This window comes from Globicephala melas, chromosome 20, assembly GCF_963455315.2.
Source record: "Globicephala melas chromosome 20, mGloMel1.2, whole genome shotgun sequence".
In the NCBI taxonomy this organism is placed as follows: domain Eukaryota; kingdom Metazoa; phylum Chordata; class Mammalia; order Artiodactyla; family Delphinidae; genus Globicephala; species Globicephala melas.
In genome coordinates, this window is record NC_083333.1 from 27,232,161 (window position 1) to 27,258,192 (window position 26,032).

At 60.6% G+C, this 26,032-nt stretch overlaps 1 protein-coding gene across 8 annotated transcripts; it reads left to right on the forward strand.

Moving 5' to 3' along the window:
* The first annotated feature begins 127 nt into the window (after positions 1-127).
* Positions 128-26,032, forward strand: KIF19 (kinesin family member 19). 8 transcript variants are annotated; one of them, XM_060290194.1, is made up of 20 exons: positions 128-865; positions 2,592-2,672; positions 12,997-13,107; positions 13,740-13,827; positions 14,128-14,264; positions 15,330-15,455; positions 15,779-15,973; positions 17,363-17,509; positions 18,805-18,927; positions 20,173-20,338; positions 20,992-21,166; positions 21,272-21,470; positions 22,043-22,313; positions 22,411-22,532; positions 23,004-23,137; positions 23,314-23,497; positions 23,662-23,758; positions 24,427-24,824; positions 25,037-25,196; positions 25,429-26,032. In XM_060290194.1, exons 1-20 carry the CDS (start codon positions 827-829, stop codon positions 25,557-25,559), a joined length of 3,084 nt encoding a protein of 1,027 aa, XP_060146177.1. In that variant the 5' UTR covers positions 128-826; the 3' UTR covers positions 25,560-26,032. The 8 variants fall into 8 exon arrangements, with proteins under 8 accessions (XP_060146177.1, XP_060146178.1, XP_030693415.2 ...); XM_060290195.1 differs by having other exon boundaries at positions 25,471-26,032; XM_030837555.2 differs by having other exon boundaries at positions 23,392-23,497.

Consider the following 26,032-nt stretch of genomic DNA (forward strand, 5'->3'; position numbering starts at 1 on the left):
CGCTGTCGTGGCTGTTACAGCAGGCAGGGAGCCGGAAGGCACACTGACCCAACCATCTTGACCTAGATTCCGGGTTTACGGATCAGGTCTGGTTTGCTAGCGAGGTACACTGAGAGGCGGGCTCTTCTGTGACACAACCCAAGTGACATAGATGCTCCCCTGCACACTCGGGTGGGCAGCCGGGGCAAAGGGCCAACTCTTTGCCCGCTCTGTCATTGGACACGCGGTGGAGACACCACGCCAGCGACACGAGCCCACAGCCACGATGCACGCAGCGCCCATGGAAACACAAGGCTGCCAGCCGCCGCCCTGGAGACGCTGAGTCAGACAGACAGACAGACAGACAGGCCGGCAGAGGATGCTCGCGGCCCCAGCGGGAGGCAGCGTGTCTGTCTCTCGAGCCACGCGGCCGGACAGGCGACCCCTAGAGGGCCGTGGAAGAGGGGCCCAGGCCGCGAGCGCCGGGGCGCGAGGAGGGGGCGCCGAGAGCTACCAAACGGACGGACGCAGGGCCGCGCCGAAGGCGGGAGGGTCGCACAGGCGGACACTCGCCGGGAAAGCGGAGCAGCCTAGGGCGCCTCCCCGGCGGAGGCGGCCACCCCTCGGCAGCAGCGCGGAGGGGCGGGGGTGCGGGAGGCGGGAGGCGCCGTCGGGGCCCTCCCCCGGCCCCGCCTCCCTGTCGGCGGCCTCGGCCGCGGGCGCGTCGTTGGTTTCGGGTTGTCAGGCAGCAGCAGCGCAGGCGAGGCTGCGAGGGAGCCGGCGGCGGTGGGGCTGCGGCTCGGCCACGACCGCTGTCGCGGCCTGAGCCCTTCCACCCGCCGCCAGCATGAAGGACAGCGGGGACTCCAAGGACCAGCAACTCATGGTGAGAACCCGTCAACCTCCCCCTCCTCGACCCCATCCCTGGTCCCCCGAACCCACACCCTCGGGCGGCCTCTGGACCGTACTGGGTGCCCCCGCTAAGAGGACACTCAGGGTCAGGGGCTGGGAGCGTCCCGAGCAACTTGCTCCGAGTGGTGCATGTCAGGAAGGAGGGCATCATGGCCACCCTGCTAAGGCCTGGAAAGTTAGCCTGGCTTCAGTCCCACTTCCCCTTTACACCTTCCCAGCAGGGCCCCCCCACCCCCACCTGTGCACATGGGGCTCTGATACAACACTGCTCTCTGATCCCGAAAAGCCAGGGGCAGGGAGGGCTTGACCTACCTGCCCGGGGAAGGAAGGTGGGAGTTTCCTGGTGAACCAGGACATGCCAGCCCGGTGGCGTCAGGAGTTTAAAGGGTTTGAGGATCACAGGTAGGTAGACAAGAGGCCCCAGGTACCAGAGGAGCTGGTACAGGGTTGAAGGTAGCTGGTTATTGGGTTGCAACACAGATGCCGCCCAAGTAAGGACATTTCCGAGAAGTGCTGGAAGCAACCAAGATAGCCCCTCATAGCCCCGGGGACTGGGGCAGAGGAAGAGGTGTGAGTGGGGGGCACGGGAGACAGGTGGAGACAAAGACAGGTTTCTGATTATCAGTGGGGCCAGACTGAGTGATGGGGGGAAGACTCAGTGACCCCAAGGCCACTGCTTTCTCCCAGCCCCCTCCCCACCCCCTAACTTCTGAGATCCGGGAAAGGGCCGCCATCGCCAGCAGGTGGGTGGTAACGTAACTGGAGGATAATGAAGCCCCCAGAGACCCCCGCCTCTGTAGGGTGAGCTCGCGGCTCCAAAGACGAACCTCAGCCCCAGGCCCCCAGGCAAGCCCGGGGGGGCTCTGGAACATCCTCTCTGGCAGTTTAGAATTGTCTCTTGGGAAATGGCTTGTGTGGTGTGCGCCGTGCGCGCCCCGGGGGCAGGGGTGGAGGGGCCTTCCCTGCCACCCGTGGAGTTTGGCCGAGGAGGCCGGTGTGGGCGGCCTGACGGGCAGTGAAGCGCGTCTGAGAGTGAAGGGTTCTTACCTGGCGCGAGGGCCCGTTAGTTATACCCACACACCCCCCTTGGCGCCCCACAAGAGCGCTATTTCCCCTTGATTGGTAGAAGCAGCAGCGCCCCGTCTGGGGGGAGACCCAGGCCCAGGATGAAGACCCACCGTCTCTCTCTGGCGGGAGGATGGAGGGAGGTGGGAGCCTCCGACGGCACTGTCCTCGGGTGGGAATGCAGTCACTGGTTGTCAGCACGAGGAGGGGATGTCCCCTGGGCCCCCGTCCCACCTCCCGCCCACGTCGTCCACAGACTCACAGACAGGCCGCTCCGCTGCCAGGGGCTCCAAGTTCAAAGCCCAGGGGAGATGCAGGTGCTTAGTTTGGGGCGTGACTGATGCAGCCTGGCGGAGCAGACAGCTCTCTCCGCTGGGGCTCTCCCTGGGGCACAGGCTCCTGGGAAGTTCGTAGACTCAGACAGAGCCCACAGTCTGTGGACCTGGTACCCTCGACCTAGAGGGTAGCCTTGAACCACTGAGTTTTCCTTAAGATGAACCAGGCACGGATGGCTGAACAGAGAGGAACCCATGGGGCTGGTCCAGGGGAGGATTCCTGGGGTCCTCTCATCCTTCTCTCTGCGGCCCGGCACAGCCCTCTGCATCTAATCCCAGGGGTCTGGCCTTCCCTCCCAGGTGGCGCTCCGGGTCCGGCCCATCAGCGTGGCGGAGCTGGAAGAAGGAGCCACCCTCATCGCCCATAAAGTAGACGAGCAGGTACATGGGGCTGTGTGGCTGGGAGCTGTAGGGCAGGGCAGAGGTCTGCTCACACCTGGTCGGGGCAGGAAGGGCCCTTTCTCTACCCTCTGAACTCTTGGCTGTACTATTGACTACATCATCAAGGAAACCATAGTCCTTCTTCCAGGAAGCCTCCCTAGATTGATCCAAGGAGAGCTAAAAGCTTCCCTGGTCTGAGAGGGAGGGGGAGCTTGAGCCCCTCCCTCCAGCCCTGAAAAAATTCACACATCTTCCGTGTACCCATGACTTGACTCCCCCACCTTAGTGGGTCTGCTACCCGTAGAGCACGTGTTCATAGGGTCTAGAGCTAATGCTCACCTCCAGACTGTTCATGTTTTGCAAAGTCTTTGGATGTCTATTTGCTCTCTTGGTTCTCCTGTCAACATGATGAGGTGGGCAGGGCAAGCCCCACCTCCGTCTACACAGGAGACAAGAAATATTTATCAAGTGCCCACAACACACGCTGGGGACAGTGCTAGGAGCCGGGAAACCACGGTGAACAGAAGAGACCCTGTCCTCCCTCCGTTGCCAGTGCAGGGAGATGAGACTTAAATGAAAGAACTGAATCATGAACGTGTGAGTTTGTAGCCAACAAGGGCTGCAAAGAAATGTGTGGAGATATGAGAATAAGAGGGAACTTGACCTAGACCCAGAGGTCAGGGAGGGCTTCCTTGAGAAAGGGTGCTTGAGCTGAAACAGGAGGGATGAAGAAGAGGTCATTAGGAGTGTGCTGAAGGGACAAATTTCAACCAGAGGGACTTGCATGTGCAAAGGCCCTGTGGTGAGAGGGATTGTGATACACTTGGGTAACGGAGAAAAGGCCAGTGTGGTTCAAGCCAGAGAGAGAAGGGGCGAGAGGAGTGAGATGAGGTTGGCGGCGTGGGCAGGAGCCAGGCCGCACACTCTGTAGACCACGGCCAGAATGGTTTTTGGGGTAGGCAGTTGACTCAGGTTTGGGGTGGGGACGGGCACAGTGGTGGGGGCAGGCTTGCTCCCTGGGTAGAAGCATCATGGTGATATGGCCTCTGGGGACCCCGAGAGCAACCCCTTGCCTCTGCTCTGTGGCCGCTGTTAGCTTCTCCTGGGTGCCCAGGCTCACCCAGGTGGCTGGATGTGCTAGGAGGTCAGAGGAGTCAGGGCGGCGCAGTGCATTGCAGAGAGAGGCGTAAAGTGGGCACCTGCTGGCCTTGAGCCTGGCGGGCTGGACTCAGGAAGCCCAAGGGCCATGGTAAGAAGACCATAGGTAGACGAAACCCGCGATGCCTGCCTGCCTCGGGGTCCCTGGGGGCAAGTGCTCACCCCACCCAGCCTCTTCCTTCAGCCCCAGTGAGCTGTGGCCACAACAGAGCTGGGTAGCACCAGCCTCCTGATTTCTCTTCCTCCGCGCCCTGCTGGAAAAGGGTGGCCTTCCTCAAAGTCCTGAAGGAAGGAAGCGGGGGGCTGGGAAGAACCCATCTAAAGGCCTGGTGGGGGCAGCATGGATGCCCACAACAGCCGTGGAGTGTAGGTTCCATCAGTTACTGGCTGTGTGGCCTGGGCCAGGTTGCTTCCAGAAGCCTCAGCTGCCTCCTCTGTAAGTGGCGACGGTCACCGTAATGCCTCCTCTGGAGGGTCCTCAGCCGCAGATACGTGCACGGTGCTTCCCCAGGGCGTGGTGCCCAGTAGGCATTTAATAGCTGTGAGTTACCACCTATAAGTGACTGAGAGTGCCCAGGGCTGCCGGATTGGCTGATGAGAGGGGCCAGCCATGAACGGCCAGAGAACTCGAGAGGAGAAACCTCCTTCCAGGCAAGGCCACTCCCTGTTTGTCCAGCTTGTCCCCAAGGATATCAGGTCCTCAGAGGTGGAACAATGATGCCCTCTCTCTGGGCCGCTCCTGGCTCCCAGCCGGCGTGGGGGCTGACAGATATTAACTGATGCTGAGAGAAATGCTCTGGTCCCGGGCACAGCCCATTGTGTGCCCACGCACAGCAAACACTGGCTCCTTTCTGTCCCTGCCAGTGGAGAGGGAGGCCGAGCTGCGCCTCCGAGAAGGTCCCAAGGGCTGGGCAGTCCCAACGGAGCTGCTCCTTTGTCAGCTTAGACATGGAAAGAGTGGTCTGAGCAGTGTGGGCTCCAGGCCCTGCAGGGAGAATGCTAAGCTTCTGGCCCCCAGCATCTTCTCTCCCTGCTGGATTCAAAGATGCGCTTGCCTGGGACTTCCTTGGTCCAGTGGTTAAGACTCTGCACTTCCACGGCAGGGGGCCCAAGTTCGATCCCTGGTCGTGGAACTAAGATCCCGCGTGGGATTCTGCATGGTGGGGCCCAAAAAAACAAAAACAAAAACCCCAAAGATACATTTGCCTGGGCTGCAGTTTGGGAGAAGCCACAGCAAATGGCAGGCTCGGAACCTCCAAAAAACCAGCCGCCGCTCAGGTGCTCCGTCCCTCTGACCAGTAAGGTGACGTCCACAAAGTAAAATGGATAGCCTTGCCCTCTGGCTAGGCCCTGCCCCCTGACCTCCATCCTTCTCCGGTGACCCCCATGGCTTCTCTGTGGCCCAGGCCATCCAGGCTTGCGTCGCTGGCCCTGAGGGAGGCTGGGAGCTGCAGGCTTGGCCAGCCTCACTGATGGGCCAGCTGCTCTGGTCCTTCTCCCTGAGGTCTGGAGCCCGGTGGGCTGGCAGGGTGAGTTTGGGAGCATCCCCAGGACAACAGGGCCTTCGAGTCTTTTCCCAGCAAAGGTGCAGCTGGGCCCAGGCATCCGACACAGCACCCGGCCTCCGCTAAAGAGCTGTGTGCTTGGGAAGCGGATCTGCCCGTGACCCGCCGCTTCCCTTGCTCCCTTGGCTGTGGCCCTCCATCACAGCCCAGCCCCGCAGAAGGGCTCCCCAACCCAGCCTCTGCTGGCCTGGGGTTCTGGGCTCTGCCTCCTCTGTGATGCAGGGCTTACTTCAGCCCTGCTCCTGCTGTCCCGGGCTAGCGGGTCGGGAGCCGCCGAGCACAGCAGCCCCGAGGTCACTACTGAAGCCCGGCCCCTGGTGGTCAGCAGGGAGGCGATGCTACCAAAGCCCACCAGTCGGTGGGTTCTGAGCGGGCAGAGGTGGACCGAGGCCTCAGCCAGCCACTGGCTTGGGCCACTGTGCGGGGTCCTAGGACTGCCTTGCCTAGAGCTAGGCGTCATCCTCCTGCAGATGAGGGAGACACTGTTCCCCTAGCTTTGCAGAGGTGGACACTCACGTGGCAGAGTGTCCTCTGGGGACAAGAGGCCGGTGTGCCCGGATTCTGGGGAAGCCGGAGTTAGGGTTTGGATTTGTCACGAGGTGGTCCGGGTGCCTGTGGTCTTACCCACCCCCATCGCCCCATCTGATTCGGGATCATTGTCACGGCGCCGTCTTAGAAGTCTTCACGGGCTAACGCATGCCCAGTGCTTACCCAGCAGCTGGCACACAGTCAGCGTTTAATAGAGGTTAGTTTATCTCCAGGGCTGACACACGGGATGGTTTCAGGCCCCAGAGGTAAGTGAAACCCTGGTCCACCTCCTGCCCGCCCCCTTCTGGCTTCAGGGCTCCCTGTCTGGTGGTCCCCAATCTGTCACGGCCACACCTTTGTGTTCACGGAAGGGTCAGGCAGGAGCTTGGTCTCCTAGCATCTGGGCCAGGAATAGACCCTGACGCCAGACCCCTCAGGGATGCCACTGATGGCCACAGGGACAGCCTGAGAGGTCGCTGGGACCCAGAAGTTCTGGAACAGACGGCTCCCTTCCCTCCCCCCCACAGAGCCCGCAGCCTGCGGATCCTCCCCCCAGCCCTGCAGACCATGCTTGTCGACAGGATTTAAGTCACCTGACCATATACATGATCCCGCAGTTAGCCTTTATCTGTTCAAAGCCCAACTGTCACCCCCGCCCCGTGCCCCTGGGGTCCTATCGGAGGAGCCACCAAGGGGCTTCCGGATCCTGGTCTCCGTTTCCTCATCAGAAGACAGTATGTTAAGAACCTGCTCTGCTATTGGACTCCCCTTGTGACACAGTGGTTAAGAATCCGCCTGCCAATGCAGGGGACACGGGTTCAAGCCCTGGTCCAGGAAGATCCCACATGCCGCGGAGCAACTAAGCCTGTGGGCAACAACTACTGAGCCCGCGAGCCACAACTACTGAAGCCTGCGCACCTAGAGCCCGTGCTCCGCAACAAGAGAAGCCACTGCAATAAGAAGCCCGCACACCGCAACAAAGAGTAGCCCCCGCTCACCGCAACTAGAGAAAGCCCGCGCACAGCAACGAGGACCCTACGCAGCCAAAAATAAATAATTAATTAATTAAAAACGAAAGAAAGAACTTGCTCGACCCAGCCCAAGAGCTGTTGAGAGAGGATTAGAGGCAATCCTGTAAGGGAGAGCTGTGCCACGCAAGTGCAGGCTATTGTGAAAGGTGAATGAAGTATAAGGTGACAGATGCCGAGAGTCAGAGACTGTGAGTGTTGTGGGAGCAGCCCGGGCGCTTTCAGCCCCACTCACCTGCCCGGGGGCGGAGCCCCCCGTGCACACCCACCATCTGGATGCTTCTTGGTTCTGCAGCCCCAAAGGAGGGTGACTGGGAGAGGATTCAAGAAGTCTTTCCCTCCACCCTTAGCCACCACCCCGCCCATCTCCCCAGCCCCCTCCTGGCCCCAGGAAACCACTTTCCGTCTCTATAGATTCGCCCGTTCTGGACAGTTTGTAGAAATGGAATCATACAATACATGGTCCTTCATGTCTGGCTTGTGTCACTGAGCATCATGCTTTCGAGGTTCATCCATGTTGTAAGACCTTCCCTGGCGGTCCAGTGGTTAGGACTCCACGCTTCCAGTGCAGGGGGCGGGGCTTTGATCCCTGGCTGGGGCACTGAGATCCCCCAAGCCACGGGGTGTAGCCAAAAAGTAAAAAAAAGAAAAGGCTGCATCCGCCTTGTAGCCTGGGTTCGAACTTTACTCCTTTCTGTGGCTGGATACTATCCCAGGCTATGGTCACTCTGCATTTAGGTGACCCATTCATCAGTTGATGGGCATTTGGGTTGCTTCCTACCTCTTGGCTATTATGAATAATGCTGCCAGGATGCAAGGATTCTTCTGCTGAGTGCCTGAATGGGTACAAGGCAAGAGTGCAGGTTAAAAAGGCAGATCTGTGGGCCCAGTTCCCCAGAGATTTTCATTCAGTGAATCCGGGTAGTGCCTGGGAATCTGTATTTTACAAGCTCCCAGGGCGACACTGTAGGCCCATGAGAGATGCAGCCCTAGACGATCTTGGTCACACGTCCTCTCACCGGAGGCCTCAGGGTCCTCAGAGTCCTGTAGGCAGGTGGGGACCTGGCCAGGACATCAGCCAGGTGTGGCTCTGTCCTGAGCAGCCAGCTGGGCCTTGGTGGCTTTATGAGCTCAGCATTCGGGTCTTTTCCATCTAGCCTGAAGGCTGCCAGGGCCCAGGGACACCCTTCCTGAGATCAAAATCGCCTTTCTTGAGTACCCACAAGGTGGTACTTATACAACTAGAACTATGACCAGCCATAAATTTTCCTTCTTAAAGAAAAAAACAAAAATCTAGAAACAGCCTTACAGGGCTGATAGCCACCTCGAATCAGGCTTTTGTTTCGCTGTGTCCTGTTTACACCCTGAGAATACAGGAGCTATGGGCTCAGCTCCCGGGACTGGAAGTGATGTCTCCTAGGCTGGGGCCTCCCCAGATGCCCGTTCTCTGCTGGGGCTTCCTGAGTAGGCGAGGAGTGCTGGCATGATTTCTTCTCTCAAGGCTACAGTCTTGTTGGTCCTCCCAGACTTCCAACTGGGAAGCACTTGAGGCCCAGAGAGGTGGTGCAGTTTTCCCGAGGTCACGCAGCAGTATGGAGCCTGAACCCAACTTGCACATCCCCTTCCCCGGAGATCTTCGCTGCCAGTTTGGAGGCTTGAGGAGGAACAGTCTAGGTCAGAGGTTTTCAGCTGGGGGCGATTTTGCTCCCCAGGGGACATTCGGGAGGAGGCTGCGCCCTGGCCTCTAGTGGGTAGAGGCCAGGGCTGCTGCTAAACATCCTACAACACACCGGGCAAGTCCTGATAACAACGATCCAGCCCAAAGTGTCAACAGTGCCGAGACTGTGAAACCCTGGTCTCAGTTTAGCCGCTTGGAGGCCAGAAAGAAGCGGTTAAAACTGCAAAGCCGGTCAAAGCCCAGCAGCTTAGCGGTGTGCAGCGGAAGAACTCCCGACACGGTTTGTTCACGGTATTTCTCACCTAGGAGATGCGGGCGAGGAGCCTGGTCCCTAATGGGGACACAGACTATGGATGACACCCTCCCCCGAGCCTGAGGCCCCCTACTTCCCTTGCAGGTCTTGGGTTTCCAGGCCCAAAGCTAGAACCGCGGAAAGGTCACAGTCGGCATTGAATGAAAAACACGTCTGGAGGTGGAGGCAGTGGGGGCAGGGAGAGGGCAAGCCCGGGGGCCTCTGCTGAGCTAGCAGGCCTGGACCAGCGGGGACAGAGCCCTGCCGTGCGCCACCCACCTTCCCCACTCCCGGCCCTGCCTTCCACCATCCCGCCAGCATCGGGAGGGCCCTGTGCATCCTGTGTGGTCAGCGTGGCCCTTGAAACCTCCCAGAGTCAGGTGCCCAGCATGCCACAGGCATGAACATTTAAGATGCAGAGGGGCTTCCCTAGTGGCACAGTGGTTAGGAATCTGCCTGCCAAGGCAGGGACACGGCTTTGAGCCCTGGTCCGGGAAGATCCCACATGCCACGGAGCAACTAAGCCTGCGTGCCACAACTACTGAGCCCACGAGCCACAACTGCTGAAGCCCGTGCGCCTAGAGCCCGTGCTCCGCAACAAGAGAAGCCACCGCAACGAGAGTAGCCCCCGGTCGCCGCAACTAGAGAAGCCCGCGCGCAGCAACAAAGACCCAACGCAGCCAAAAAAAATTAATTAATTAATTAAAAAATATATAAGATGCAGGGAATTGTGAAAGAGAGCTCCCAGACTAGCCCACCCCCTCAGAGCTGAGGCAGGAGCCTGCCTCCAGTAGTGTATCAATTTGTAAGGCTGCTGGAACCAAGTACCACACGTTGGGCGGCTTAAACAACAGAAATACGTTCATTCGCAGTTCTGTGGCCAGGAGTCTGAAGGGCTGGCTCCTTCTGAGGCTGCAAAGGAGAATTTGTTCCAGGTCTCTGTCCTCGGCGTGCAGATGGCCATCTTCTCCCTGTGTCTCTTCCCGTCATCTTCCCGCCACGTGTGTCTGTGTCCAAATTTCCCTTTTATAAGGACACCACCAGTCCTTATAAAGGGACCGCACCCTAACTTAACCGATTATAGCTACAACCCTCTTTTTAAATAAGGTCACATTCTGAGGGACTGCGGGATTGGACTTTAATATTTGAATTTGGGGAGGACACAGTTCAACCAGGACAGGCCCCAGGAAGGCAGCTGTTGGTCCAGAGGCAGGGGCGGGAGGTCTGGTGGTTAGGGGCCTGGGTTCTGGAACCCAACAGCTCTGAATCCAACCAGCTCTGTACTTGGCAGTGCAGCTTTTGGGTACCAGTCTGATTCCTCATGATGATGCTGAGATGATATGAGCGCCTACTCTAAGCTGTGGGGGAAAATGAGAAAGTGTGTGCAAAGCACGTAGCACTGCATATGGTGCATTCAGAGCTCCCTCTGTGCAGCCTTATTGAGAAAACGTTCCTCGGGCACATGCTGGGTGCCAGCCTGGGTGACATTTAGGACGGACAGGAGCCTCCCAGAGCGGGGGCAGCATGTGCTCACAGAGGGGCCCCAACGTCTCCTTCTGTGGCCATCTTGGGTCTGTGCTGTCGAGATTCCTGGCAGACGGGACGGGAGGAAAAATCCCTGCCTTTCTCATAAGAATCGCCAGTGATTCGGAGCTGAGGCCGTCTGCCCACAGCCTGCCTCTCACCTCGTGGCCTTGCTAATGCTTTTCCCTCATCTGCTTTCCTCACCTCACATTCCTCAGCCAACTCTTACTCATCCTTTAAGACTCAGTGCTGGGGACTTCCCTGGTGGCGCAGTGGTTAAGAATCCGCCTGCCAGTGCAGGGAATACGGGTTCGAGCCCTGGTCCTGGAAGATCCCACATGCCGCGGAGCAACTAAGCCTGTGCGCCACAACTACTGAGCCTGTGCTGTGGAGCCCGTGAGCCACAACTACTGAAGCCTGTGTGCCACAACTACTGAAGCCCGCGCACCTAGAGCCCATGCTCTGCAACAGGAGAAGCCACCGCAATGAGAAGCCCGCGCACCACAACGAAGAGTAGCCCCCGATCTCCACAAATAGAGAAAGCCCGCGTGCAGCAACGAAGACCCAACGCAGCCAAAAATAAAATAAGTAAATAAACTTAAAAAAAAAAAAAAAGACTCAGTGCTGGTGCCACCTCTTCCAGCAAGCCCTCCTGCAGGGGAAAACCTGCATCACGGATCACATGCCCCTCCTCTGTGCTCTGATTGCCTCCTGGAGCCCGGCGCTTGTTATTACAATGATCTGCTCCCCACTCCACTGTGATGTCAGAGGCAGGAAACCACATTTCATTTGCTCTCTCTCCTCAGGGGCCCCGCTTAATGCCTGGTCCATAGAAGGTGCCCAGCAGTCGTGGTCACCCGGCCTGAACTCCCTGTGCAGCCCACAGCGCCCCACCCCACCCCAGCCCTCCGCGGCTCAGCTCCAATTCACCTGGCTGAGGGGCACAAGGGCTCCATTGTATGCCAGAGTGGACCAGGATGGGGGTGATGCTCTGAAGGGTGGGGCGCAGGCTGGGGCCCAGACAGATGGAGACCCAGACAAAGCCCTCTTTTTTTTTTTTTTTTTTTTTTTGCGTGGGCCTCTCACTGCTGTGGCCTCTCCCGTTGCAGAGCACAGGCTCCGGGCGCGCAGGCTCAGCGGCCATGGCTCACGGGCCCAGCCACTCCGCGGCATGTGGGACCCTCCTGGACCGGGGCACGAACCCGCGTCCCCCGCATCGGCAGGCGGACTCTCAACCACTTCGCCACCAGGGAAGCCCCAACGCCCTCTATGAGAGGGGATCATAGCAGCTGTGCTGACAATGTCCTGATTCAGGAGCCTGGATGTCAAAAGAACCAAATGCCGACGGTGCCATGAACTTGGCAGTGCCCAGAGGTCACTTGAAGGTGATCAGTGGGCGATGGGCATCAGTGCACACAGCTCACCCACTCCTGCATCAAAGGTCCCTAGAGGGTGGCCCTCAGGCCGCTGGCGCCGCCGGTATGCACAGGCGTTCTGGCACCGGGGGTGAGAGCTGTACATCTGGTCAAGTTCCATTGCGGTCCACTGGGACCCACACCTGGGCACTTGTGGGCGGGTGTATCTTCATTTGGGTCTGAAACTTGATCAGGGCTCCTGCTGCTGGCGTTAGGGCCTGAGCCTGGAACTGGATCCTGGGACAAGCTTACGGGGCACTGGGGCTGAAGCCCTGAGGTGGTGGCTGGGGACAGGTGGGCACGGCAGGTACAGCCGCAGGCCCCGACACCCTGCACTCAGCTCACCATGGCCACCCAGCCTCTGGCAGGCTGTGAGGGGGCCTCAGTCAGTGGCCTCATTCTTTCCCTGCACAAAGCCCCAGCCCAGCCTGTCTGGAGCATCCCCTCTAACTGGCTTACCTGGAATCCCATCTGATTGGATAAGACCTCTGGGTGAGGGTCCTGGGTCGGGCCTCCTAGGGAGCTGTCTTACCTCTTCCTTCTTCCCTCCTCCATTGAGAATCCCAGAAGGGGGCCCTGCTGGGACCCCAGGGGTCTTAGGCCAGTTTAGATGCAGTGAGCACAGCTGTGTACCTATTGGGAGGAGTCTGGTGGGAGTTCCAAGCCTGTGGTCCTCCCAGCACTGGGCCTCCTGAATCCTGGTGCTGGACGGGGGTGCACCGACAGGGACCCATGTGGATCTCCCAGGTCCATGGAGCCGGGCCGGGCTCCCAAGTCAGCCTCCTCTGTCAGTCAGCTCCCTCTGCCCCTCCAAGGGGCTGCCCCTCCTGCCTTGTCTGCTCTCAAGTCCTCTTCGGGCTGTCACTGGCCCTGGCTCCCCTGCCGACCCAGGAAAGGGGCTGCATCACTGTCTCTGCGACCTTGGGTGGCTCTAGGACAGCCCGTCCCCCTCAGTGCCTTGTCCTTTGTCAGGACTCAGTTTACCTCTTGGCCCCGGCGTTCCCGGACACAGAGCATCGTCCCCACTCCTTCCCATGTCTTGAGTGAGGAGGGGTGAGGTCAGTGGTCAGTGTTGACATTGGTATGGGCCTGGGGCTCCCGGGTGACCACCAGCCTCCCCTCGGGTACCTTTGCAGATGGTGGTTCTTATGGACCCAATGGAAGACCCCGACGACATCCTGCGGGCGCATCGCTCCCGGGAGAAGTCCTACCTATTCGACGTGGCCTTTGACTTCACTGCCACCCAGGTGAGGGGGGCCTGGGCCCAGGGACACACAAGATCCTCTCTCTGCCCTTTGACCCCCTCAGGAGGGAGTCCTTGGGGGACCCTGCCACCGACCTTCAGCCTTCCTTCCATCACTTGCTGTCTCCCCACACGTGCAAGTATGCGTGTGCCTGCGTGGTGCATTCAGATCCTCCTGCGTGGACACGCCCCGGTCAGCACGCAGAGGCCGCCCTACACGGGGACCCACACAGCACACCCCACAGGTGGCCCCTATGGGAGCTGGAGGAGAGTGCTTGAAGCCCATCTGGTGCTGGGAGGGGAGCTACGGGAAGCTGACACCCTCCCAGGGACCCCCGTCTTGCCCATCTGCGGGTGCTCCCAGCGGCAGATGTAATGCGTGCGTCCTCGGGGCTGGGGGCTGGGAGCCGGCTGTGGGGGGAGGCGTCTCAGGTGTCCTGAGCTGTCTTTCAGGCTGGCATCCCCCCATGGGGTGAAAGCAGAGACATCCATTCCCCACTTCCCACCCCCACTTCTCTGGGGCCGAGGGCTCCAGGGACAGAAGCTGCTTCTGTTGGGAGCCAGGATGTGCCTGTGGGCCTGTGTGCTCTGCCCTGCCTGTGCCCAGGCCCCTGACGGGTCTCCTCTTTCCTGCAGGAGATGGTGTATCAGGCCACCACCAAGAGCCTCATTGAAGGCGTCATCTCAGGCTACAATGCCACTGTCTTTGCCTATGGTCCCACAGGTGAGGGGGAGCCCAGCCCACGGAGAGGACTGTGTGCCCTGGTTGTCCCCTCTGAGAATCAAGCCCCCTTGCCCTCCACCACCGAGCTAGTCTGGCCCCAACCGGAGCAGGGTCCGAGGACGTGGCTGATTAAAACCACCCTCCCCCAGGGCGCTTTGGACCCAGAGCCCCATCGCCAGCCAGGGATGCCATCTTCTCCCATTCCCCCCACCTCCCTGGCCATCTGGGAGGGTCCCGCCTTGAGGACAGACCCAGGTTTGCCAGGAGCCCCTGCTCACCCGCCGCCCTGCTCTGCCCCAGGCTGCGGGAAAACCTACACCATGCTGGGCACAGACCACGAGCCCGGCATCTACGTTCGGACCCTCAATGACCTCTTCTGTGCCATTGAGGAGACCAGCAACGACATGGAATATGAGGTGTCCATGTCCTACCTGGAGGTGGGTCCTCCCTCCACCCTGTCCCGTGGGCTTGGACAAGAGGCCTATAGGACCGGGCTGGCTCACCTCCCTGTCACGGGGCAGTTTCCTGGGGTGCTCATCGCTGCTGCTCTCCCATGTGCACATGGTTGGCCTCACTTTATAAAAACTGAGGCTCAGAGAGGTTAGGCAACTAGATCGAGGTCACACAGTAAGTGAGGGAGCAGGGATTCAAACTCAGGACCCCAGGGCTTCAAAGCCGAGCCGTGCCCATTGTGCCACACCCCAAAGTAGCCTTGTCGCGGAGCACAGACCTCAGCCGTCCTCCCAGACGCCATCCTCCTGGGCACACTCCTGAAAGCCAAGCCTGTCTGCCCTGCCGGGCTACGTGCAGGCACTCAGTGTCTATAGGTACAGGTGGGAACTGCACGTACTCGGACAGGCTGGGACCTGCCAGCCTTCGCTCTCTTGCCACAGCCTCTGATGCCCACCTGTATGAGGGCTACCACCAGGCAATGAGGGGTCAGCGGGGGTGACCAGGCGGTGGGGGGGGACACACAGAGGCCAGAAGAGGCAGGAGAGCCAGCAGGCTAGACGCCATCTGGCTCCTGGCCTCTCCGGCTCCCTCCGGGAGCTGATAATCTCCCGGGTGACAGCTCAGGAAGGGCAGCGAGACAGTGCTGCCAGCAGCTGCTCCAGCCAGCGTGGCGTTGACTCAGCCAGCAAGATGCACTCTGGGGGCCTGCGAGGTGGGAGCAGGTGAAGGTCGAGTATGGGTTGCCTAGCAACAAACAGGGCTCGGCCGTGGGTCAGGCCCCATCCCCCGTCCGGGGCCTGGCCAGCCTGTTCCGTGTGGTTCTGATGCCTCTGCACCCTTGCCTCTGGCAGCCCCATGTTTCCCTCCGGGTGCTGAAGCCCCCTATGCCCACCCCATAGGAAGGAAGGGGTCTTCCTCCTTAACCAGGGTTTCCCTGAGAGGAGCCTGGAGCTCTCGGGAGGGACAGAGAACCTGGCCATTGCCTGAACCTCCTGCCCTTGGTCTCCCGTTAACATCTGTCCCCTGCCCCTCCCAACCTGGCCCATCAGATCTACAATGAGATGATCCGGGACCTGCTGAACCCTGCCCTGGGGTACCTGGAGCTGAGGGAGGACTCCAAAGGGGTGATCCAGGTGGCCGGGATCACCGAGGTCTCCACCGTCAATGCCAAAGAGGCGAGTCGCAGTAGGGAGGGACACTAACCTCCCGGGGAGGGTGGGGATGGGTGGGAGGGAGCAGCTTCCCGCGCAGCTGGGCTGGGGCTGGGGCAGACACAGACAATCCTGGATGACACGCCCCCAGCCACGCAGACCCTGGGGGCTGACCAGGCAACCAGCCTCCCAGTTTACAGACAGACCCTGACCTCCCAGGCCCCGCAGCACCCAGGGGGCCGACCCACCCCTGCCTGGGCCCCTTCCCAACCTCTCAGCTGCAGGACGTGGGAGCATCCTCACGGGTCCCCAGGAGTGGCCTCCCTCCCCCGTCCCCACCCACCCAGATCATGCAGCTGCTGTTGAAGGGGAACCGGCAGAGGACCCAAGAGCCCACGGCCGCCAACCAGACGTCCTCCCGCTCCCACGCCGTGCTCCAGGTGGCCGTGCGCCAGCGCAGCCGGGTCAAGAACGTCCTGCAGGAGGTGCGGCAGGGCCGCCTGTTCATGATCGACCTGGCTGGCTCGGAGCGGGCCTCCCAGGTGAGGCTAGCTCCCCTGGGGAGAGGCTAGCTGGGGAGAAAGCCTGGGGGGCAGGGCAGGGATGCTGGCCGCCCAGCTCCCCAAGGGGTGAGGGTGGGGACTGTCCCAGGGAGGGCGGGGATGAGGGGGACCCTGAGGGGAAGGGACTGAGGAATGTCTCCGATGAGCAAGAAGGATGGGGGGGGGACCCTGGGGAAGCACACAAGGGCTGTTTGTGGGAAGGGGCCTGGGAGCGTGGGGATTTCTCCAGGGAAGGAGACAGTGGCTGCCCCCGAGGAGCGGGGAACAGGCAAGAGAATGAATGGGCCCAATGAGGAGCTGGGGCAGGGGGGAAACAACGTCCCCCGACTGGGGGCACCCTGGGCAGAGCCCGGGAGGGGGCCCTTGCCAACCACATCAGGGAGAGAAAAAGGTCCATCACCCATTTCTCAGCATTTGTCCCCCATCACTAAGCCCTGTCCGCCTGGCCCTGCGCCTGGGCCCGGGCCCCCTCCTGCAGGCAAACTTGGAGGTTTCAGGGTCACGTGAGTGCTGGGGCTGCGTGATGTCACCGTTAGCACTGAAGCAAATGCAAGGGACAGGACAGCGCCAGGGAGATGTAACAGGGCTTGTGTTTGAACGTGTGGGGTTGGTTTAAACAGGGTGGGGTTGGAGAAACACACCCCTCTCTTCCAGTAAAGGCCTGAGGGCTTCCTGGAGGAGGAGTACAGGGGAGCAGCCAGCTCCCCGCGGGGGGAGAGGGTGTGCCCCGCGGCCACTGGAGTGAGTGGGTCCCAGCTTCATCAGGCTGGGCAAAGACGTCTCCCGAGGGCGGCTGTAGGCAGAGCCTCCTGGGACTTGACACTGTCCTGCTCTCACACCCACTTACATACAGCTCAACCCATTTCCTCACTCACAGACTTTCTTATACACACATACATGCTGTCACATATACACATGCAATTCACACACACTCACTCCCCCCCTCCACACACACACACAAACTTCCCTCTTCCCTCCCTGAAGCCTGGCGCACCCTCTAGAGCCGTGTGCCCATGGCCACGCCTGCTGCCATGCCCGTGGCCAGGCCGGCTCTCAGCTGAGCTGCCTGGGAAGCCACGACCCACCTCCATCGCATTCTCGGCGCTGCCTTAGTTGTGCCGCGGGGCAGACGAAGTGCCCGGGTCTCAGCCCTCAGAAGCCTCTTGTCCCCCGTCTTGTTCAGAGGCCTTCCGGTTCTCTGACCTTCTCGAAAGCCCTCCTTGACCCCCCCCCCCCCCCCCCGCCCCCGACAGAGGGCGGGACCAGGCCCTCAGCATCTCTCCCTTGCAGGGCCCCGGGGGAGAGGGAGGGGTTTACAACTCAGGATGGCCCGGGGCAGGGAGTCACACCCACTGCTCGCCACCCCAGACACAGAACCGTGGGCAGCGCATGAAAGAGGGGGCCCACATCAATCGCTCGCTGCTGGCCCTGGGCAACTGCATCAACGCGCTGAGTGACAAGAGCAGCTGCAAGTACATCAACTACCGTGACAGCAAACTCACCCGGCTCCTGAAGGTACCCGGGGCGGGGCCGCCAGCGCCACAGGAAAGACACAGGACGCCCGGCTGCATGTGAATTTCAAATAAACAAAATCTGTTTGGGTATAAGTATGTCCCATGCCACCTTTGGGACATACTTATACTAAAAAACAAAAAACAAAAACCCACTTGTTATTTATCCAAAATTCAGATTTCACTGGGTGTCTTGTATGTTATCTGGTGACTCTCACCAAAGACTGGGCAGCAGGGAGGGAAAAGGGCTGCACCTGACCCCCCACCCCAGGGCTGTGGGTCTAGGGGAACTGGGGGGTCGTCTGGATTTGGGGGTTCAGGTGGTCAGTCAGCATCAGGGCTCCCAGAGGCTGCTGTCGGGGAGGCCCCGCTCCTGGCTGGGCTCTGTGTTCGTTGTCTCAGCACCTCCTTCTCGGTCCCTTTCATCTTGTCAGCGAGTCTCAGTTAGGGGATGACTATTTCCATTTGCAGATGAGGAAACCGAGGCACTGGGAGGCTAAGTAACCTTCCCAAGGCCTCACACTAGTAAGTGCTGGACGTAGGGTCCCAGCAGAGGTCTGTCTGGGCCGATAGCAGAGCTGCAGGTGACTTAATCGGCCTGCCAGCATCACTGCACTTACAGCCTGGGAGGTAGGACAGTTAATTCCTGCCACCCTCGAAACCCAAGGAAGCTGAGGACTAGAGAGGTGACGGAGCTTGCGGAGTCGCCCAGCTGGTAACTGCTGCGGCCAAGGGCTTTGTCTCCCCCCAAGCCCGCAGCCCCGCTGTGCACTCTCTGTCTGTCCAGGAGGGCACGGCAAGCCCAGGGCAAGGGAGGCGGTGGCCACAGGCCAAATTCAACCTTCATGCAGAGGTCCCCATCACCCCCCTCACTCCAGCCAAGACAACAGCGCCACCAGCAGTCGGATAAAGGGGGACCTGGGAAGCCAGAGGGGATGGGGGAGGGGCCCAGGGCCCCATGGGGCTCTTCCCCCTCTGGTTCCCAGCCAGTCAGGGCCACTGCCTTTCCTCGTTCTCACGTATGAGGGGAGGAGAAGGGAAGCCGGGTAGACCCTGACCTGGATATGAACTTTGGCGAAGAAGCTGGAAGAGGGAAGAAGGGGGGACAGCAGAGGAGGAGGGGAGAGTCCTGTGATGCTTGGCACCAGCGGCTGTGAGAGTGTGCGCGTGTGAGTGTGAGATAGAGGGAAACACACACACACACACACACACCCCAAGGGCATCACGAGCAGCCTGGCAGGAGCAGCGTGCAGGAAGGCAGGACCCCGCTGACCACAGCCCGCCCTCGGCCCCATCCAGGATTCCCTGGGGGGAAACAGCCGCACGGTGATGATCGCCCACATCAGCCCAGCGAGCAGCGCCTTTGAGGAATCCCGGAACACCCTGACCTACGCCGGCCGGGCCAAGAACATCAAGACCAGGGTGAGGGACCCCTGGTCTGTCCCCCAGGGCCCGCCTTCCTGGGCCAAGATTCGAGCCCCTGGACTGATTCCAGGCCCTGCCACGGCCCCGCACATTCTCTGGAACCAGCCACCATCGCACTGGCCCCACTCCCCAGTCCAGTGTCACCCCTGTGCCCTTCCCTGTTGCCTGCCGAGAAGCCCACAGCCCTTGAGAGTCCCCTTCTTCTCATGCAAGGTCTGTGCGCCCCGAGCCCCGTCATCCCCTTCCATCTTCCCCTTTTCATCTTCAGATACCCAGTCAGACGTTTACCTTTCCAAAGCCCCTAATCCTAACAGACAGAGGTGACCGTTACTACGCACTTATGTTGGGCCCTTTATCAAATCATCTGATCCTCAAATGAGGCAGGCTCAGTCGAGGTTATTTCTGTCCCCGTTTCGCAGCTGAGGAAAATGAGGCTGAAGGGAGTTAAGTGACCTCCCTGTCCCAGGGCAGTGATGACGCTGAGACTAGAGCTGTGTCTGCCTGGTTTCCAAGCCCACGTTCTCACCCTCTCCGGTGAACGTGTCAGAATCCCCACTATCTGTTAGGACGTTTGTTTCCACCGTGTGGGTAGAGGGGTGGGAATTCTAAGACAGAATTTCGTGAACACTCTCCCGACACTACGATTCGCCAGCCATTGTTCCAGGCACTTTATGCTTTATCCCAGCCCTCAAGGAACTGAATGATGGGAGGAGACAGGTAATAATAATACTCTGAATTGATAGTTCAGAATATTATTAACAGCAGGAAATGATGCCAACGATCGGGGATGGGGGTGCTGGTGGGATCCCCTGTAGCTCTTTGGAGACTGTGAGAGGGAAACAGGATGGGGAGGAAATTTAGGAAGAGAGGCAGCAGTAAGGGTAGGGGTTCCAGAGGCAGGAAGGAGATGGTGTCGGTGGTGGGAGTGGGGCAAGTGGGATGGTTCCTCGGCTGGAGCAGAATGTTCCTGATGGAACAGTGAGTCAAAAGAAAATCTAGAGAGAGTGGGGGGGAAATTAGGGCATTCCCCCAAGCAGTAGGGAGCCACTGAAGGTTGAGCAGGGAAGGCAGCATTTTAGGAGTATGCCTCTGGCGGAGGCACGCAGTGTTGAGAGGTTGTAGGGTCAGAGGCAAGGAGGCCATTACTGTCAGAAAGATTAGGGGTAAGAAAGAGAAAAGAGGAACCCGCAGGCAGGCCCCGGCGTCCAGGTGACCGTACCTGCTCCCCTCCCGTCCCCACAGGTGAAGCAGAACCTGCTCAACGTCTCCTACCACATCGCGCAGTACACCAGCATCATCGCCGACCTGCGGGGCGAGATCGAAAGGCTCAAGTGCAAGATGGACAAGCAGGGTGGGCGGGGCCAGGCCCACGGCCAGCTGGAGCGGGGCGACATCTGTCACATCCAAGGTGTGTGGGGGGGTCTGTGTTAGTGGGAGCCCGTCTCCCGAAGCCCGTCCAGGCCGTCTCAAATTGCTCAGGGGTCAGGCAGGGCCGGGTTCAGACTCAGATTCTTTCTGGCTGGGTAGCCTTGGGCTAGTCATCAACCACTCTGGGCCTTCAGTCCTTCAATTGTCAAATGGAATCACGATCTCTGCTTCAGAGACTCGACCTGAGGGTTAGGTGGTATCACACGAGTGAGTGGCACGTGGGCATTTAGCTGTGTGGGGCGTCACTCTCGGGGCTGCAGTGTGGGGCTCCGAGACTGTGCCTGGCATCGCCAGAAGGGATACAGAGCTCATACACTTTCTGTATTTGCTATGATGATTTTCCAAAGTGTCTAAAGGGCACCTTTTATTAGTTGACAGAAAGGTGCTCTAAAGGCTGGCGGAAGCCCAGTTCATACAGAGAAGCTGGGAATCACCTTTGGGTCATCGCCTGAAGACGCAATGCGGAAGTGGGATGTGGGAGGGCTGTGGTAATCTAGGAGGTCTTTCTGGGGAGGTGCTTGCACAGGAAGTCTTTCGGGAAGAAAGAGAGGGGAGGGCCCCAGGTAGTCCAGACGTTCCTGGCCTGACCCTTCCTCCTCCACTGACCTCCCCCACCTGCCGTTCAATGGCCAGCCAAGGTCCAGCTGCACAGCGAGAAGGGTGAGCAGGCTGAGATGGGACAGCTGCGGGAGCAGCTCATCAGCGCCTTCCAGGAGCAGATGGACGTGCGGAGACACCTGCTGGAGCTGGAGAACCACGCCATGGAGGTGCAGATCGACACCTCCCGCCACCTGCTCACCATTGCAGGGTGAGCACCCCCGGCCTGGGGCAGGGGCTGGGAGCTGGAGATGCATGCCGTGCCTCCCACCGTGGCCTGAATCCCGGGTCTCCCTTGGGGGTGGGGCTGCGGCAGCTGGGAGCACGAGAAGTCACGCAGGGCACTCAAGTGGAGGGAGGAGCAACGCAAGGAGTCCTACACCAAGGACGACAGTGAGAAGGACTCGGACACAGGCGATGACCAGCCAGACATCCTGGAGCCCCCTGAGGTGGCCTGCGCCCGGGAGAGCATCGCTGCCCTGACGGGGGAGCAGAAGAAGCTGCGAAAGCAGAAGGTGCCTGGGGTTTGGGAGAGTGGGTTTGAGAGGCCCCAGCAGGAAGGGGCTGAGGGAGGCCTGGGAGCTGGGAGCTCAGGCCACAAATCCCCTGTGACCTCACTGAACTCCTTCACCTCTTTGTGCCTCTCTTACTCATCTGTAAGATGGGAGTAGTCAGCCCTAGTAGGGTTGTTGGGAAGATTAAACAGATGCCTTTCACATACCAAGGACTCAAAAAATGGTAGCCAATATCATAATTAGGATTTTCCAGACCTCTGCCCTCTGTTCTGGAGCATATCCTGGCCAGGGGGTTTCAGGGTACCGTGAGCCCTGAGGGCATCAGCTGGGCTGGGGCTCAGCAGATCCACGGAGCTGGTTCCCGGGACGGGTTGTGGTCAGGACGGCAAGAAGGTAGGCAGAGACGGGCCCCTCAGGGGCAGCCCCTGGTTGCAAGGCCCGAGAGGCAGCTTCGAGGGTGGGCCTCGGAACGGGGCTTCAGCCGGGAGCCCAGAGTCCGGGGACTGGAGGCGCGGGGACAGGCTCAGCGGTGGGCGAGAGCCCACCTGGCGCTCACCCTGCTTGGTCCCCAGCTGACGCTGGAGCAGCGCTGCCGAGAGCTGCGCGCGCGCGGCCGGCGCCTAGAGGAGACGCTGCCGCGGCGCATCGGCTCCGAGGAGCAGCGCGAGGTGCTCAGCCTGCTGTGCCGCGTGCACGAGCTCGAGGTGGAGAACACGGAGATGCAGTCGCACGCGCTGCTCCGCGACGGCGCGCTCCGCCACCGCCGCGAGGCCCTGCGCCGCCTGGAGCAGCACCGCAGCCTCTGCGACGAGATCATCCAGGGCCAGCGGCAGATCATCGACGGTAGGGCCCGCGCCCCGCGCGTCCGAGCCGCCCACGGGCCCCATCGACCCGCGGAGGGCCCGAGGGCACGCGCTGAGCCCTGCCCCTCCCCTGGCAGACTACAGCTTGGCCGTCCCGCAGCGCCTGCAGGAGCTGTACGACGTGTACGTGCGAGCGCAGGACGAGGGCAGCCTGGAGCGGGCCGCCATCATGGACCGCGTGGCCTCTGGGGCCCTGCAGGTGGGCGCCTCGGGCCTGAGCACGCGCACACGCGCTAAGGGAGGGGCCGATGGCCAGGGCAGTGCGTGCAGGTCGTTGGCATATGTTGGTGGGACCAGGCTGGCTGGTCCCCAGGGAGCTGACTCCTTCCTTCTTATCCCACCCAAAGGCTCGCCAAGCCTGAGTAAGCTTCCTTTCTCGGCGTATTCTTCTCTGGCACTTGTCCCCACCCAGGGTCTGAAGGTCAGGTTTGGCTATCTGAGATATGACAAATGGCCCCAGACGCCCTCCCAGGAGACCAGGCCACCAGGCAGTGCCACGGGGGATGCCTGGCCTACCACAGCTTGTCCCTCGGGACCGAGAACAAGCCCACTGCCCTCTGGGGCTCCCAGCCCCTATTACAGCCCCAGACACCCTGTGTGCCTTTGTCACCCGGTGCTGTTACCCGGCCCAGGACCAAGTCTTCTGACTGCCCCTTCCCCACCTCCCCAGGACAGCTCCTTGCCCAAAATTAGCAGAGCAGGAAACTTGCCGACCCCAGAGTCCGACCCAGAGAGCGTGAAGACGCTGAGCTCCGAAGCCCAGCTCCTGCAGGGCAGCTTCCTGCCTCCGATCAGCACAGAGAGGTGAGGCCAGGGGCCACTGTCTGCCAGTCCTTCCTGCCTGAGCCACCACGGGCTGTGTCCCAGAGATGCCAGCCCAGATTAGGGTTTCCTGGGGGGGATGGAGCAGGAACGAAAGGGGGGAGGTGACACAGGTCTGGAGCCAGGACTTTTGGGTCCTCTCTCCCTTTACACAACAGCTCCCCCCTAGGGTGGGGGTGGGACCGCAGTGGGACCAGCCTGGTCAACAGATGCCCATCCTCCTCTGCCAACCTCAGTGAAGCCAACCACGTGTCCAAGGCCAGTTCTGGGGCCTGGCAGGTGAAGAGCTCCTCTGTGCCCACCCCACCACCCATCCAGACTGGCAGCCTGGTGACGCAGGAGGTGAGCACTGAGCGCCGCTGGCCCGATGGGCTCCTCTGCTGCAGGTGGGAGCACCAGGGTGGACACCCAGTGGTTGGGATGGAGCCTTTCCAAAACAGCCCCCTGGGGACATAGGGTCCCTGCTGTGTCCAGTGGCTTCTCTTCCCAACCAATTCGTCTCACAGGCCCCCACTCAGGACAGCCTGGGCAGCCTGAGCGGCCGGATCAACTCCTCCCCTGACAGCAGTGAGAACCTGTCAGAGATCCCTTTGTCCTGCAAAGGTGTGCCCCCTGCCCACCCTGTCAGCCTGAGCCTGGCATCGTCCAAACTGCTCAGATCACCCAGCCCAGAGCCCCTTCCTTCCCTCTGCACTGCTAAGTACACCCATGCGTCGGGTGCTGACCGTCCTAGAAAGAGAGGCACCAGTGCCCAGAGAGGATTAACGACCTGCTCTGTCCACACAAAGCTGGGGGCACAATCAGAAACCGGAATGGGGAACACATGGCGTTTAGGATCGCGCCCCACCTTCCCACTCAGAAATAATTGTAAGAGCAAATATAGACCGAACCCCACGCCCTGGCCATAGGCTATGCCCGTTATCTCAGTTACTCCTCATAACCTGGGACTTCCCTGGCGGTCTAGTGGTTAAGACTCTGCGCTTCCACTGCAGGGGGCATGGGTTCGATCCCTGGTCGGGGAACTAAGGCTCGGCCAAAAAAAAAAAAAAAATCCTCACAAGCCAGTGGGGTTAGTTTACAGATCCCCAGTTTACAGATGAAAGTAAGGCTCCCCAGTTTACAGATGAAAGTAAGGCTCAGAAACTTGCCCAAAGTTTCTTAAACAGCAAGCAAGGGGGGATGCTTTGGCAGAGAAGGGGTGTTGGAGGTGCAGGAGGGGGAGGAATATGTGGCCTTGATCCCCGGTTGGGTGCTCCTTTGTCCCGCCGCAGAGAGGAAGGAGATCCTGACGGACACCAAGTGCATCTCGGTGAAGGCTGCCCGGCGACGCTCTCGGGCCCTGGGCGCCGAGGGGCGCCACCTGCTGGCACCCAGCATGGAGCGCAGCAGCCTGTCCCTGCACTCGCTGAGCGAGGCTGCCGATGCGCGGACCCCCGGCCTGCTGGCCTGCAAGCGGCCACCCAGCCCCATGCTGCAGCACGCTGCCAGTGAGGACAACCTGTCCAGCAGCACGGGTGAGGCCCCATCCCGGGCCGTCGAGCATCGTGGCGATGGCCCCGGGCCCTGGCTGCGTGGCCAGAAGAAAAGCCTGGGCAAGAAACGGGAGGAGTTGCTGGAGGCAAAGAGGAGGAAGCGGAGGTCACAGTCCTTTGAGGTCACAGGGCAAGGGGTGAGTCCAGGGACAAGGACTGGGGGGTCTGGGCCCCTGCCTTGCTGGTGGGGCTCTGAGGGCTGAATTGCTCCCGCGGCCCCAGGGTAGCCCTAGCTGTGCACCACCCTCCATGCCGTATCCCCCCAAGCTGGCATAGCTGCCGGGGCAGACCCCTGCATCAGATCCGCATGAGGCTCCCACCTCACGTCACTGCTCTTCAACCAACACAGCTCTCCCGCCCCAAGACACACCTCCTGGGGCCCCATCCCGCGCAGAGCATCTCGGACCACAGGGTGCAAGTGTGCGGGCACCCAGCCTCTGGTACCCGGCATCTGGGAAAGGTCTCCCTGCCTATGGCCAAGGTCAAACTCCCTCCAAGCCAGAACCCAGGTCAGTACCAGCAAAGGAGGGAATGGGAGGGGAGCGCTTGGTCAGCCCAGGGAGGAAGCATGTGGAGCTCCCTGCCCTATGGCTGCCCCTTGCTGGAAACAGGGTTCTTGAAGAATATTTGTGGGGCTGGCACCTTGGGGGTGTGCCCCTAGGGAGTTCAGAGCCACTGGGTGATCAGAGGGGACGGAGGGGCATTCCTCAAGCACTGCTCGTGGCCCTTCCCCTGTTGCAGGCCCTGGGGACTCCTCACCCCTCGCTGTCCCCTCCAACCCAGCTGGTGTTTCCCAGCGGGCTACCCGGGGGCCCCGCCTGCCCCATGGCACAAGCACCCATGGCAAAGATGGACGCTTCCAACATAACTGAGGGGCCCTGCCTGGAACCGGCCCTCCTGCCCCCAAGACTGAATGGCGTGTAGCAGGAAATGGGAGATGGAGGCTGGGCAGACGGGGGTGCCCTGCGAGCAGGAGCTCAGGATCTCAGAAGGCGGGGGCTCCTGAGACCCGGGAACGGTGAGGGTGCCTGCCCAACACTTCCGTGCTTGCGGTGCCACTGGGAAAGGGAGGTGAGCCCAGGAGGCACGGCGGGATGGCAGGGCTCCCTGGCCTCCCAGCCCTGGACAGAAAACCCTGCTGCCAAAACCCCGTTCCGAGACCTGTGGCCCGACTTGGCCTCAGAAATGGGGGGGAGGGAACTGTTAATGGGGCAGGGCTCCGGGGCCCACATCTGGGGCAGGAACATTCCCATGCTGTGCTTGGGGTCGGGGAGGGAATCTGGTTTTGTTACTTAGCAGTGGCTTCCGCCCCCACCAAGCCCCCTTTTTAACAATAAAATCCCGT

Bases quoted from the DNA above. Each gene is read 5' to 3' on its own strand.
- KIF19 (XM_060290193.1), top strand. From the start codon at position 827: ATGAAGGACAGCGGGGACTCCAAGGACCAGCAACTCATG. The intron at 23,138-23,313 runs GTGAGGCCAGGG...TTTACACAACAG, and splicing joins CCTCCGATCAGCACAGAGAG to CTCCCCCCTAGGGTGGGGGT. The intron at 23,759-24,426 runs GTGTGCCCCCTG...GTCCCGCCGCAG, and splicing joins GATCCCTTTGTCCTGCAAAG to AGAGGAAGGAGATCCTGACG.